Source organism: Nanorana parkeri, unplaced genomic scaffold, assembly GCF_000935625.1.
Source record: "Nanorana parkeri isolate BGI_ZX_2015 unplaced genomic scaffold, ASM93562v1 scaffold164, whole genome shotgun sequence".
NCBI lineage: Eukaryota > Metazoa > Chordata > Amphibia > Anura > Dicroglossidae > Nanorana > Nanorana parkeri.
Window position 1 is genome coordinate 1,954,596 of NW_017306432.1, and position 14,412 is coordinate 1,969,007.

At 40.9% G+C, this 14,412-nt stretch overlaps 1 protein-coding gene across 1 annotated transcript in view; it reads right to left on the reverse strand.

Annotated features, from left to right (window-relative positions):
• The window catches only part of SYN2 (synapsin II), a 279,216-nt gene that overhangs the window by 264,359 nt on the left and 445 nt on the right, over positions 1–14,412 (reverse strand). Inside the window, exon 2 of the mRNA XM_018554553.1 lies at positions 12,276–12,305. Within this exon, the coding sequence (XP_018410055.1) occupies positions 12,276–12,305 (30 nt within the window). The remainder of the gene's footprint in view (positions 1–12,275; positions 12,306–14,412) is intronic.

The following is a 14,412-nucleotide window of genomic DNA, read 5'->3' on the forward strand; positions in this document are numbered from 1 at the left end:
CAACTCTTTGTTCCTCTAACTGTCAATCCTAAACCATAAAGTGACTTCTTGCAAAATTAAAACTCTGGGAGACATTATAAAGCATTATTCATGCCATACACACTTCACTTCTTGTACCTGCAATGAATAGGGACTTGGGATGAGGTATTAGTAAATATGTATGCTCTCCTTGTTAGGTTTGAACAGATCGCTGAACATAAAAGCCTTTTTTTTATGTTCAGCGCTAAAAAAAAAAAAAAAAAAGGTTTGAACAGATCAGTTCCATCTCTATATGGAGACATCCTCATGAATGGATGTTGCTCCAGGCAGGTCACTCCTGTGTGTTTCTGAAGTTATTTTACCTGGAGATTTTCTCTGAAGGCAGTCGAGTAAATAGCCGAGCCGTAGTGAGCCGAACAACGTTCGGTTATTCACTACGGCTCAGTATCAGCTGCCTTCGGCTTTGGCTCAGTCGAGTCGGCTGCCTTCGGTCTGCCGAAGTGCAGAAGGACTTTGACTCAGCCAATCCAACATCTGGATCTGCTGAGCCGGAGCTCCGGCAGCTCACTCGCTGCCATTTGCCCCTATTCTCATAGCTATTCTGCTTGGTTCCCTGTGGTACTGAGCAGAATAGCAAATCAATGAGAATAGTTTTAAAAAAAAGTTGAAAAAATAATTTTTAAATGTATATATATTGAAAAGTAAAAAAAGAAAAAAAGATTTTTTTTAAATGAAAAAAAAACTATTGGGCGAAGCTACCAGTGATAGCTAGCTCCGCCCAACTGCTTCCTATTTGCCGGCATCTGCTAGAGTCTTCTAGCAGGTCCCGGCCAATGAATAACAACTGGGCGGAGCTGGCCCGGGACATCACAGCCGGCTCCACCTAGTTATTACTGTTTAATGACAGTTCAGCATCCCCAGGTCATTTGGGGACGCTGATCTGTCAAAACAACTAGGCAGAGCCAGCCGTGACATCACGGCTGGCTCCGTCCAGCTGTCAATCGCGGGGAGAATGACCGTTCGCCCGCTTCAGCTGACACTTCGGCTCAGTCGAGCCGAAGCAAATGCCTTCAGCTCAGCTGAGCCGCTCAGCCAACTTTGGGTGCTATACAGGCTATAGTGAATAGACTGTACAGCAGCCCTTCAGATCGACTGAACCGAAGGGCTCCGGCAACCGAAGCTAGCCAAGGGATCAGCTGAAGCTAAGGCTGGATCCTTTGGCAGCTTTGTGAATAGGCCCCTTACACTCTCTGTAATAGTGTGATGCCTATAATATAATGTGTACTTGATGGATTCATGCAAGAACTGCTATCCACGCAGGCCCTGCCTAACGTTCAACTCCAGTTAAGATTTGCCAGTAGTACTCCCTTCAAACTCCAGCATTGCACTCAGTGTTCTCCTCCACTTGAGACCATCTTCTTGGTTTAATGGAGCCTAAGATCATTCAACTCACTTTCTCTCCAGGTCCAGGGGGTCATAGGCACACCCCCAGAGGATGTGACATAACGTTGGCCTGGGGTCACAGTACAATGCTTCAGAGAACACTGATATCATAAAGTGACTGTACAAAATTGAGGACACCCAATGCTACAGAAAAGGGAGATAGGCCTGCTTGTTATGTGATTTAAATACACCTGGAAAAAACGTATATGTATTCTAAAACATTTCTAAAATGAATTGCAGGAGTTGGTGGGCTATTGGGGGGTGGGGGAAAGTACTGGGTTGGAGATGCCCATCATGGAGTTTGGCTTTCACTTACAACCACCCCCTACCCTTTTTACAAGATGGTATAGAGGGCCCTGCCCATGAGGATTTACAAAGATCTGCAGGCCTCCCCCATCTGTCCTATTGACACACAGCAACCATTACATTGTTAATCCACAAGGAGAGTTTCATTCCTGTCCTAATATAGATCTGTGTGGTTACTATTTTCCTTCATCCAAGCCCTGATGAAGTGTCCACCATGAGCTTTGGCTGTTTTTATATAACCAATTTCCCAACAATCAAAGTTACCTTGGACTCTTTCACCTGTTTTTGGTCTGTTGCTGGATTCTGTATTTCTATGGTTTGAGCTACTGTTGACTACCGACTATGTTGACTATGCTGTGTGGAAGTCGCCCCACCAGAGCTATTAAACTTGTTTAAAGCTTTCCTTCAATTTCTCTTGACTGCACATAACTGTCTGACATTTTTCAGTGCCTCTTGAAATATGTTTTTTCTGGAGGTTATGTACTAATGGAATCATGACCAACTGTGCCTCCTATATCTCTGTTCTGTCTATACATCTGCAATGTCTAGAATGCTCCAGTAGCGAAGGTCCTGCCCCCTTTACATTTTCACCAATCAAATGTCCAGGGACAATTTGATAGCACTGCATATATGAAATATATATATATATATTTATTTTCATATATTGTATTGTTTTGTAGCTGTGCAAATCCCTTCTGCCCTGCTTAGTGAAAAAGCAGTCATTTATCACTGTGAGAAATACATTGATCAACAGCCAGAGCGCTGGATCTGTGCTATAACCCAAACACATTAAACTGGAAAAACGTATAACATTATCCAACAGTTAAATATTATCCACTTAACATAACCAGATCAGCAGCAGATCTAAAACTGGCTTCACCAGACAGCGGCATAAGACACATCCGTGGAGCCATATTATTAATATCAATATTAGATATTGTACAATATTCTTTGTCTTGTTTTTCAAAAGCAATAATTGCATCCATTACTTAAGAAAAAAAATGGGTCTTGGGCAGAAAGTCATCGATTAAAACATTAGATGCACATAACCGTTTATAATACATTCAAACATCATGTAACATATTTAAACAGATCTAAACCCAGTCACTAAAATCTCACATAAGGTTTACATGTTAATGTAATTTCAAAAGTTCTTTTAATTCTGCATTTTTTCTAACAGAAAACCTGGTTATTCTGCTATTTAGGTAATTGTTCAAGCACTTCCAATTAAAGAGTTTCAACTTTCTCCCAGTTGTGCCCTTGCATAGTCATACTGCCACATGTGCCCCTGGTGGAGACCACAATTGCAAAGCCATGCCCCACCATTGTCACTTTTAGGAAACTGGTCCAGAGCGATGGTGTCCAACCCATGCTAGACAGGGTGAATGGAGAGAGGAGGGGTCTAAAGGGGCTGGAGGGGATCAGATGCAACAAGGGATGGAAAGATGTGAACACAGTATTTTATAAAAAGAAACAAGACAATATTATTATACTCAGTGCTTCAGCAAACGAAATGTTATCCAGTTAGGATTTAGATCTTCTTTACAAGTTCAAACAAGTCAGCAAGAAAAATTACAGTGGATTTGAAGTGTCTGAAACAGTTATATCTTCTACCTAAACCCTACTTGGGTAAGAGATTTGCCTAATTTTCAGAAGCACTACTGATCCTATATAAAAAAATGTTTAAAAAACTGTTAAACAATGTGGCTATTTTTGGTAATATCATATGGCATTTTGGGTCCTACAGTATTATACGAACTGAGCTACCTTGGAGAAAGCCAGATTAATTTTCCCAACCCATTCCAACTGATTCCCTGAATTAAGGCTGATGGTTGGGGGATCACACAGTGCATAAGCACAAACGCTCATAAAGCCAGCATGTTTGTACTTGTCAAACAAGTGTTATGGCAAGCAATTATTTCTCTGTCGGTTCTGCCAACCATCCTAGGTCTATAGGAACCTATAGTAAATAACACCTCTGGAAATCACTGCACAGTTAAAACGCGTAATACAAAAGCCAGAAGTGGCTTTATGAAGAGTGAACACCTGCTGCAGATATTCATCAGAGAAGACAGCATGTGACTATGTGAGTGGATTACTAATAGCAAAGCTGTGTTCTTGGGGGTACCTGCAGACTGGAGACTGGAGTCACAACCTGCATGCACTAAGCATTACTTGGACAGTAAATCAATATATAGCAACACATCTTGGAAATTGAATTGATGACATAAAAGGGAACACTGCGATTCATGGTGGGTGCTTTAGCCATCTGCCTGGATGACAGATATAACTGTCTGAAGGGGGGGGGCATAACTGCCTTTTAGATGCATGAGTTTTCATTCATATATACTATATGTAGCTTATCCAACTATATAAAAAAGGCACTTATTAGGGCATATTAATGTTGTTAATTGACACATATCAATGTCCACACTAAGCATACACACTAAAAATCCAGAAGCATACAAAAATCTAATCCATCTATTATATATTTACCATCTGTTTATTAAAAGTGAAACCCTAGGTAAACAGCTAATTCATTTTAAGTACAATTGCAGTAACCTGCCATAGGATTTGTAATTCTGTAAAGTCAATCTTGTGATTTACTCATGTTTTTCAGACTGCACAGCCAGGCAGGTTGATGCACTTACAGTATTTCCTCTGCAATTTAGCTTCCTTTGACACGCTTCCACCTCCAGCCTCCTCAATCAATCTTCATGATGGCCTTTGTCCTGTGAGCAGGTAGCTGACCCAGGACACAGCAAAGCTAACTTTGGAAGCAGAAATACTAAACAAGTAATTAGCAGAGTCGTCTTACAAGCAGAGGTGTTACAGTAATCATGTATGTGTTTGATCTGTGTATTAAGCTGTTTGCCTGGAGTTCCACTTTAAAACTCTCCAGTTTTAAACAAAAAAGTAAAACAAAAAGCAGCCTAACAACTTTGTAAAAAAAGAAAAAAAAGCTCTATCTGCAATACTCACCTCCTCCGCAGCACTGTCCACTCAATGCACACTGCTCTGTAATCCAGTGTAAGTCCTCCAGGTTGACTGGAGTCCACCACTGGCCAACCCATTTCCTGTGAACCCAGAGTGTCAAGGACCCGTGACATCAAGCTGCCCCAGGCTCAAAATGCTATAGAAGATAGCACCACATCATTATATGGCACCGTTTTCTGCAGCATTCAGGACCCGCCAAGCACTGGAGGAAGAAGAGGAGGAAGAAGACATATGATATCATGGGACTGGGATGCTCCAAGATGGAGGAAAGGATCAGCTTTAAAGACCAAGTCCATAAAACACTGATCCTTGTCTCTTATGCCTCTCGGGCCTCCTCGCAACTCTAGTAGCTATACACCCCTACTAGAGTGTGATGACCTTGCACGCCCTAAACCTCAGTGACACAATAATAACTGTGACTGAGCTAGAGATGACTACCCCAGTGCACATCTTGTCTCCGGATTCCTAATGAAATGCAGCCTGCTGACAGTTGGTTGTGTTTACCACTGATTGATAGATCATTTAAAGGTTATAGGATCCGTTTTGTGAATATAAGCAAAAAATAAGCTCATCAAATCTCAAAACATCACCTAGTATCTCCATGACCAAGAATCTCTTTAATTTATAAAATTATGAAATGGAAAATCATCCTGTTGAAGTGAAGAGATAAAATGCTGGAAAGTGGCCAGAACGGCAGAAAAACACAACAATATAAAACAAAGGTAATAAATAAACTCCAGAGATCAAAATATATTGCATAGGGTTGCACAGATACCAAGTACAGTACTCGGTACAAGTACGAGTACATGTACCAATACTTTTGAGCTCCAAGACTAGACTAGAGAAAAATTCAAAAGTTAGGAGGCCGCTGTCATTTGTAAGGAGCACACGGAGCTCGCGGGATTTGTACATCTCTGTTTTAATGTACGATTTAGTTTTTATAAATAAAGTGATGCACAGATACCAGTTTTGCGAGTACGAGTACTGGTACTTGCCGAGTACTTACAAGTACGAGTACTGATACATTTTTGTTTATTGTCATCCGACAGTTTTTCTAAAACAATACAGACTAATGATTTCAGGACAGTGGTGGAGAGCCAGAGCCAGTTCCCAGCTGCAACGCTGGCAACCCTGCTAGTTCTCATGAAAATGCCAAGTATCTGCACTGGTACTCGAAAAGTATCTGTGCATCCCTAATATTACACCACTCTGAGGAAAATTACTTCTTCACCTTCCCTTCATTGAAAATAACAGACTAGGCTCAACTCACAAAGCTCTAAGCAAGGATATGGATCTTTATTTTCAGGCATGTAATAAAAGAAGAATGCACACCTTCAGTCTATTCTCCTGGCTTGATTCAGCCCTTCAGATAATTTCTAGGTACATATAGTGACCACTCCAATAGATTTAAGAAATCTGCACATAGGACAATAATTATTGCTCATTTATCAGTGCATAGGTAGGGATGTGTTCCCTAATAGACTATTTTGCATTTTTTTGCAAAGACTCTTGTTAAACATGGTGCCCAAGGACAGCCTGTATCACATAACCTACCAGGCTCTTTTGAGAAGAATCTCGAGTTCTCTGATGGGAGTGGGTTGAGAGAGCCCTGTGTGTGTTGTCAGGTGACCAACCCCTGGTAACCTTGTCTTCCATGGGCTGGACCAGTCTTTGAAAAAAACAGGGAGGCACTATTCTGGAAAAGTCTCTTTTTTTTTTTTTAGCCGTCCCTTTGGGAAGAGGTCAGTTAAAGTGATATTAAACCTCTGGGTTTTTTGTAATCCTTTTTATGATGAGGAGGCCCACACTTATATTATTTCACTACACCTCTTTAAAGTTGTTGTCTTCCTTGTCTTCTATCTGATCCCCAAACCACCAGCCCCCTGTCTGTTTGTGGATGTCCCCTTCAGCTAGCTGCTTGCAGTAAGGCTTTAACCCCCCGCCCTCCTCTTTGCCCTGCAAAGGGTAAATGCTCATTTTTGGCTAAGATACCTTTGAAAAACACTTTTACTTACTCTCTTATCCCTCGCTCCCGCAGATTTCCTCCTCTCCATGCGACTCACCCCTCGAAGATGCTTCTCATCTGCGCTCCGTGCATCAGACTCTGCTATCATCACATACAATGCAGAACCAGCAATCCTGCACGGTATGTATGCAGCATATGAGGTACAATATGCAAGGGCCCGCCCACAACCCAGAGCTTTAGAAGAAAGTGCCATCTTTTATTTTAATGGTATCCGAGGGAAAATGGGCATTTAACTCTTGCAGCGCAAGGGGAACCCCATTACAAGGGTAGATATTAATTTCCCCGAAAAGAGAAAAAAGGCTGCCTTTTCTGAAATTGCCATGTTCTGTTACCTATAAAGGTATACAATGAAAATGTAAAAAAAAAAATACATGTATTTGTGGAATCTATTACTAATATCTGGTTGACAATTAACCTATCTCTGCAAATTAATTTTGGTATAAGAGCAGCTGTCACACAAAGCAGGCCGGTGATAATAAATGACAGCAAGGTGATAATAACAAGGGTCATTTACTAGCAAGGCAAGCAGTGAGGTCTACAGGGCAACTGTCTACAACTGTCATTTTATTTCCAATCATACCCTTGTGTGATTTTCATTTTCATTACACATGGCATAGTTTGGAGTATCTATCTGGCAGAGATTGCAGTATAAATACTACAGATTCTTTCTACTTAAGAGCTATATAAAAGGGTCCTTATATAATCTTATATGTAGATGTGATCAGTTTAGGGCTGAACTCCAGTCAAGCAGGTAAATACATATTTATCCCTCCAAAATAGCTTTTAAAGAAGAACTCTGGATATGGTGCTACAACACAGGTCCATTCACCTGCATTAGATGTGAGGATGCCAAGGAACATACCAAAGCTGGAGCAGAAGGGGGAGAGAGGAGAGTGCTGACCGCTCCAGGATTGAGCATCAGGTGAGTATATCTTCTGTATTCCTGCTCCAGAGAAAAATAAGCAGGCAACCCTTGCAGTTCAGCGGTAGCCCCACTGCAAGAGTTAACTTTGATCATTCCTGGAGTTCTTCTTTAATCCAAGGGAGCAGAGGAACTGTAAACCCATGCATTTTGCATCGATCTTAAGGCTCTTAGGGATCTTAAGTCGGCAAGCCTTTTTTTTTTTTTTGCGTTTAAAATGTGTTTGAAGCACACATCAAATGTAGGACAGCAGATTTCCTTTTACTTCAACGGTGTGGAGTGGATGACTGTTCCGAAGTTGTTTAGGCAACGTTCACACCAGGGCAGTTGCGAATCAGCGCGGTTTCCGCACGGATTTCAAAAGTGCGGTTTTGGGTGTTTTTAAAGCACTGAATCGCAATTAAAAACGCCCAAAACCGCGCTGAACAGTGCGGTTCCATTGAAAGCAGAATGGAGACCAGAGCAGCAAAAAAAGGGTCAGGGAGCAATTCGGGCAGGAGGCGGTTCGGATCGTGCGGAGCCGTGCGGTCGCGTGAACGGTCCCCATAGCAATGTATGGGCTTGTTCATGTCGGTGGATCCACACGGCCAAATCCGCGTGGCTGAACCACCCTGGTGTGAACGGGTCCTTAACCTGCTCTGTGTTGCCTTTTTCTGGACAGGACAGGACCTACTGAGATTTTTCCACTGAAGGAAAAACAGGTCGAACACAATGCTTTTGCTGTGTTTTATCATTGAATACATACGTTTGAGCAGCTCTGCTTTTAAATGCAAAAAAAATGCTTTTGACAACAACAACCATCTATATGAGCCCCTAAGTAACAGAGAGAGAGCATGATCAAAAGTCTACACATGGGGGTCTATTTATTAGAAAGATTGCTGATTGCTGTGCCAGTGTATCACCATTCATGCAAAAGTAACAAAAAATACCCTTGTAAATGTTTTAAATATGTGCAAAATTTTATTTTCTGATAGTGAAGTTTTCGTCCATAGGGCAAATGTAACATTTACTAATACCCTAGGAACAATAAAGAGAAAATAGCCTAAGAACAATCAACTGGAAGAAAAAAATTGCCTAAAACAATACCCTAAGAACATGAACTGGAAGAGAAAATAGCCTAAAACAATAGCCTAAAAACATCTTACCTGCAGAGAAAATACCTTAAGGGCATTCGATTTTGCCCCATCCGCATAGCTTTATACATTGTGTGAATAATCCCCACAACTAATAAGTAAATATTGATTAATTTGCACCAAGCGAATATATAAAGGGAACCAGTGGTGTAACTATCAGAAAAAAACAGTATCTGTACTAAAGAGCTGGCGGCACACCTTTTATTTGAAAGCGGAACAACAACCTCCTATTACATACAGCCAAAGAAGGCGCCATCTTAGTCTCTATTTGGGTGGCAGTTGCCATATTGCTGCACATGTGATCAGCTATGACACCAGCCATTTAAGGACTTGAAAGTTTGGTTGAGAGTTGAATCAAGCACACTGACAACCTTGACATTTGGCATGTCTTAGGCCCAATTCACACCACTGCGTTCCGTCATCATGCGCTGTAAAATACTTAGATTCAAATTTTAATTGGCTTAAAGGGAATCATAGTATGGGCCCATGCACATATATTTACAAGTAACCTCGTACGTTTAAATGAAGATGTATGACTTTGAACAGACATATCTTTTTAGTGGTTGCCCTTGAGACCTGAAGCTATGAAAAGAACTAGTAAAGAAGCAGCTGTTTTGGGAGTGGTTTAAGAACAAGGTTCTGTGTTTTAAATAGAGTTGTAGAATGACATTTAGAAATGATGAGTTAAGTAGTTTTGGTCGCACCATATAGAGAAGTATAGTAGTCTTGACGTCAGAAATAAGTTAAGAATATGCTTACAGAGTATATGGCCTTATAGGATAGACCAATCGTTAACGTCGATTTTGGTATATAAGCGACAGGGGACAGACACTCGGGGCGCATACACACTACATAATCTCACAACACACTTCATTGACACTACATTATATGACACTATGCATACTCATGAATAGAATTCTAACACGCCCATTCAACAAGAGACTTTGTTATTCCACCTGCTAGAAGACTATTTTGATTGAACCCTCCAGATACTGAGAAACATACCAGGAGGTAAAGACTCAGAACGAGATGACATGCTTTTTAACTCTGCATTACTATATATTTTGAACTATCTATTTATATATTATATTTTTGCAATATCATTGTATGCTGTGACTTTCCATTATACAATTAAAGTCACAAGTTTTTTTTCACTCTACAACTGGACATTCATTGATGAAGATTAATCACCTTCAGACACTTAAATCGCAAGTGTCAGTCGAGAAATACTCATTTTCTTACATGCGCCAAATGCGGGAAAAACTACTCACTTTGCAGCGCGTTCATGAAACACACTCCAAGCCCGGAACGCACTTGCGGTGCCATTACTAGCTAATGACTCCCCAAATGTGGCCAGGAAAACGTGCGGGGAAAAAAAGTGGAATACATGTTGCAGATTTTGCTACATTCACTGCTTTCCCGTGTCTGACATGCATTCAGGAGCCCATTGAAATCAATGGGCATGGGAAACAAAAGCCCCGTTAAGGAGCATGCAATGCGCGTCACCGCGACACGCGTTCGTGCAACAATATGCTGTAAATGGGGCCCAGAGAGTTTTACCGCAGCTCAGGGCACATAAAAAAATGGCCCTTCACACTGTACAGGACAAAATGCGCAGTGTAAATGAGGCCTTAAAGTATCTGTTTTGGGAGGCATTCAATTTAATATCAGTTACTACATTGTAGGCAGGAGCCCCCCCAAAGTGACATTCTTCATTCTGTATAGCATAGGATAGGTATGGCCCCTGTCTGCCTCCCACAATGCATTTCTTGGAGCATGCCTTGGCCTATCCTGAGGCTCAGGCATAACTACAAGAGAGACGCAGACTTGCCTAGGCCTAAACACTGTCTTTGAGAAAGTCAGTATTTGCATAAGCACTTTGGCAGAGCTATGGGCTGCGCTGCTTTGAGTGATGTTAACAACTATTCCAGCACGATTCATTCCTAGAGCTCTTTACCCAAGCTGTTCCTCTATAGCCGTAGGTTTTACTGCAGCTTCGCTATAAGTAATACGCTGCTGTGTACACACTATGCAGAAATATTACAATTATACTGCATCCTGTACACAATAAACATGAAAACACAACAAATCATACATGAACATGGAACAGAGTGAGACTTGTTCTGCCTCATATCTCATTTCATCATATAGGTGTCACACTTCTTTACTGGAAATACGCTGTAGATATTTTACATTATTTACTTTGCCGATCATAAATCATTTCATAACAATTCTTACCACTGTGGAAATAAATTGAAATATGTGCGGTACATATAGAGAGAGATATATTCCCAAATGTCACTTATTTGAGTTCATATGAAACAATGTTATATATTAATTCATGGAGCAGTCTTTAGCAAAAAAGCATTATTTTTGAAACAGATTTCATTAGATATGTATTTTTCAACTTCAGATCACACTTCAACTGCATATAAAACTGATTAAGGATAAATCTGCTAAATAGATTTTGGGGTAACACGTGTTCCTTTGACAACTGTGGTTTTCTTAACTGTACACGGATGTATGTATGTATCTGTAAATGCACACGCACTCAAATAATACTAGGGCAGCTGAGAGTCACATGATCAGATTTAGGGGTACACCTCAGTCATTGAAGGGACCACCCACGTTATCATTACAGAGCATCTCACTAGTAAGGGAAGACATAACATTAGTGGAAGCCATCAATCCTTGTAGGGAATCATATATAGGGGTATGTCGTTGTAGGAATCAGATATACAGTAAGTGTCATTGGCAGGAATCAGATAATTTATAAATCATGTTAGCGGAATCCACTAGTATGGGGATCACATAATATTAATTTAAGGTTGACCCTAAAAACTGTGGCTAAATCATATCATCATCATTATACATTTTGGAGGGGCTGCAATTTTACTGGGCAGTCACAGAATCTGCATTGTTCACAGGGACACTGATAATCTAAATATAATTTACAGGGGATCCACTAATCACAGTGATGGTAATAATCTGCATATAATTTTTAGGGGACACAGCTAATACAGTAACAGTAATATACTGCATTTAATGTTAGGGTGGACCCACTGATCACAGAGACTGTGATCATTTTAGGGCGACCCACTGATCACAGGGGCAGTAATAATCTTCATATAATTTTAGGGGGACCCACTGATCACAGGAACAAAGATAATCTTCATATAATTTTAGGGGGACCCACTGATCACAGGAACAAAGACAGGAACAATGACAATCTGCATGTAATTTGAGAGGGTGGGCATGCATGTCATTTAAGAGGGTGGCGTTGTGGTTAGCGCTTCGGCTTTGCAGCACTGGGGCATCACTATCTGCAAGGAGTTTGCATGTCCTCCCTGTGCTTGTGTGCGTTTCCTCCGGGTACTCCGGTTTGCTCCCACACTCCAAAGACATGCTGGTAAATTAATTGGCTCCTGTCCAAAATTGGCCCACGTATGAATGCATGTGAGATAGGGACCTTAGAATGTAAGCTCCTTGAGGGCAGGGACTGGCGTGAATGTGTACTGTGTAAAGCACTGCGGAAAATATTGGCGCTATATAAATACCTGTAATACATAAAGAGGGGGACACTGATCCCAGGGACAGTGATAATCTGCATATCATTTTAGGGGGACCCACTGATCCCAGGGACACTGATTATCTGTGTATAGTTTTAGGGGGACCCACTGATCCCAGGGACAGTAATAATCTGCATATAATTTTAGGGGATCCTGATCACAGGGACAGTGATAACTGTGTATAATTTTAGGGGGACCTTCTGATCACAGGGACAATGATAATCTACGTATAATTTTAGGGGGGACCCACTGATCCCAAGGACTGTGATAATCTGCATCTAATTTTTGGGGATCCTGATCACAGGGACAGTGATAATCTGCGTATAATTTAAGGGGGACCCACTGATCACAGGGACAGTGATAATCTTCATATAATCTTAAAAGGGGGGCACAAATCCCAAGGACAATGTTAATCTAAGTATACTCTTAGGGGGAACCACTGATCACGGGGCAGTTATAACCTTTATATCATTTTAGGTGGACCCCCTGAATTTTAGTAATTCCCACTGAATCTGCATATACCTTTAGTCCCACAAATGTCATCATGAACTCATTTTTATACACAATTAGGGGTCTCGCCTATTTAATTTGATTGGTATCCTCAAATTCGGTTAGAAAAACACACAACATACATTTAATCCAAGGGCGTTTTTTTTTCCAGTCAATGTGTGATGCTTTACTTTAGATTCAATTTTAGTGGATCTGATTTATTGGTGTAGATATTGATTGGTCTGTAAACAAATGTATTTGCATCACAGAACTTTAGGGGTTCCCTAATCAATGTAAGTGGTGATCAATATAACCTCTTTTTAAATCATCTACCTGGAATATATGGTGTACATGAATCAGTGTTAGAAATAGTGCATCCTATATGAAATAATAAGGAACTCAGAGGGGGATCCCAAGAGCTGTATGAAATATGTGGGGTACATAGATCAGTGTTAGAAATAGTACATCCTATATGAAATAATAGGGAACTTAGAGGGGGATCACACCAGCTGTATGAAATATGTGGGGTACATAGATCAGTGTTAGAAATAGTACATCCTATATGAAATAATAGGGAACCTAGAGGGGGATCACACCTGCTGTATGAAATATATGGGGTACATAGATCAGTGTTAGAAATAGTACATCCTATATGAAATAATAGGGAACTTAGAGGGGGAATCACACCTGCTATATGTAATATGTGGTGTACATAGATCTGTGTTAGTACATCTAACATGAAAAAAATAGGAGACTCAGTGGGGAAACACATCATCTGCATCATCTGCATGGACTACACAGGCTATACAGATCAGTGTTAAGAAACAGTACATCCTATATAAAATAATAGGCACTCAGCAGGGGGAACACATTCTATGTATGAAATATTTGGGGTACACAGATCAGTCTGACAGATATTACAAGAAATGCGGGGCTCAGCTGAGGAATCTAATCACCCAAAAGGAATACTTGGTGTACACAGATCAGTGTGAAAAATAGCACAACCTATATAAAATAATAATGGACTCAGCAGAGGAATCTCAACATTAATATGGAATATTTGGGGTACACCGATCAATGTGACTGATAGTGCATCTTATATCAAATAATGATGGACTCAGCTGAGGAATCACATCATGGGTATGGAATATTTGAGGTATACAGATGATCTGTATGTAATATCTCTGTGTGGTCATATCATCTACAATGTTTCTAGGGAAGTCTTTAATCAGTGTGGGGATCCCCGAATTTACTAGGATCTATGGGAATTACAAATCAGTATGGGAAATCATATGACCTGTGTGTTTTGACTCTAATCAGTGGGGATCACACCGGGGAATCGGTGGAGTACACAGATCAGTGCATGACGGGATCATATGATATTATACATATCATGTGTTGTTGGGGTTCTCTGATCAGTGTTGGGATCCCATCATTGCACAGAGTTCGGGGTACAGCGCTCAGTATGGGGGATCACATAGACATGCATGTGAATGTTGGACATCCTGGGAAGGGGGGGGGGGGGGGACCAACCAGTGGGATGGGGGG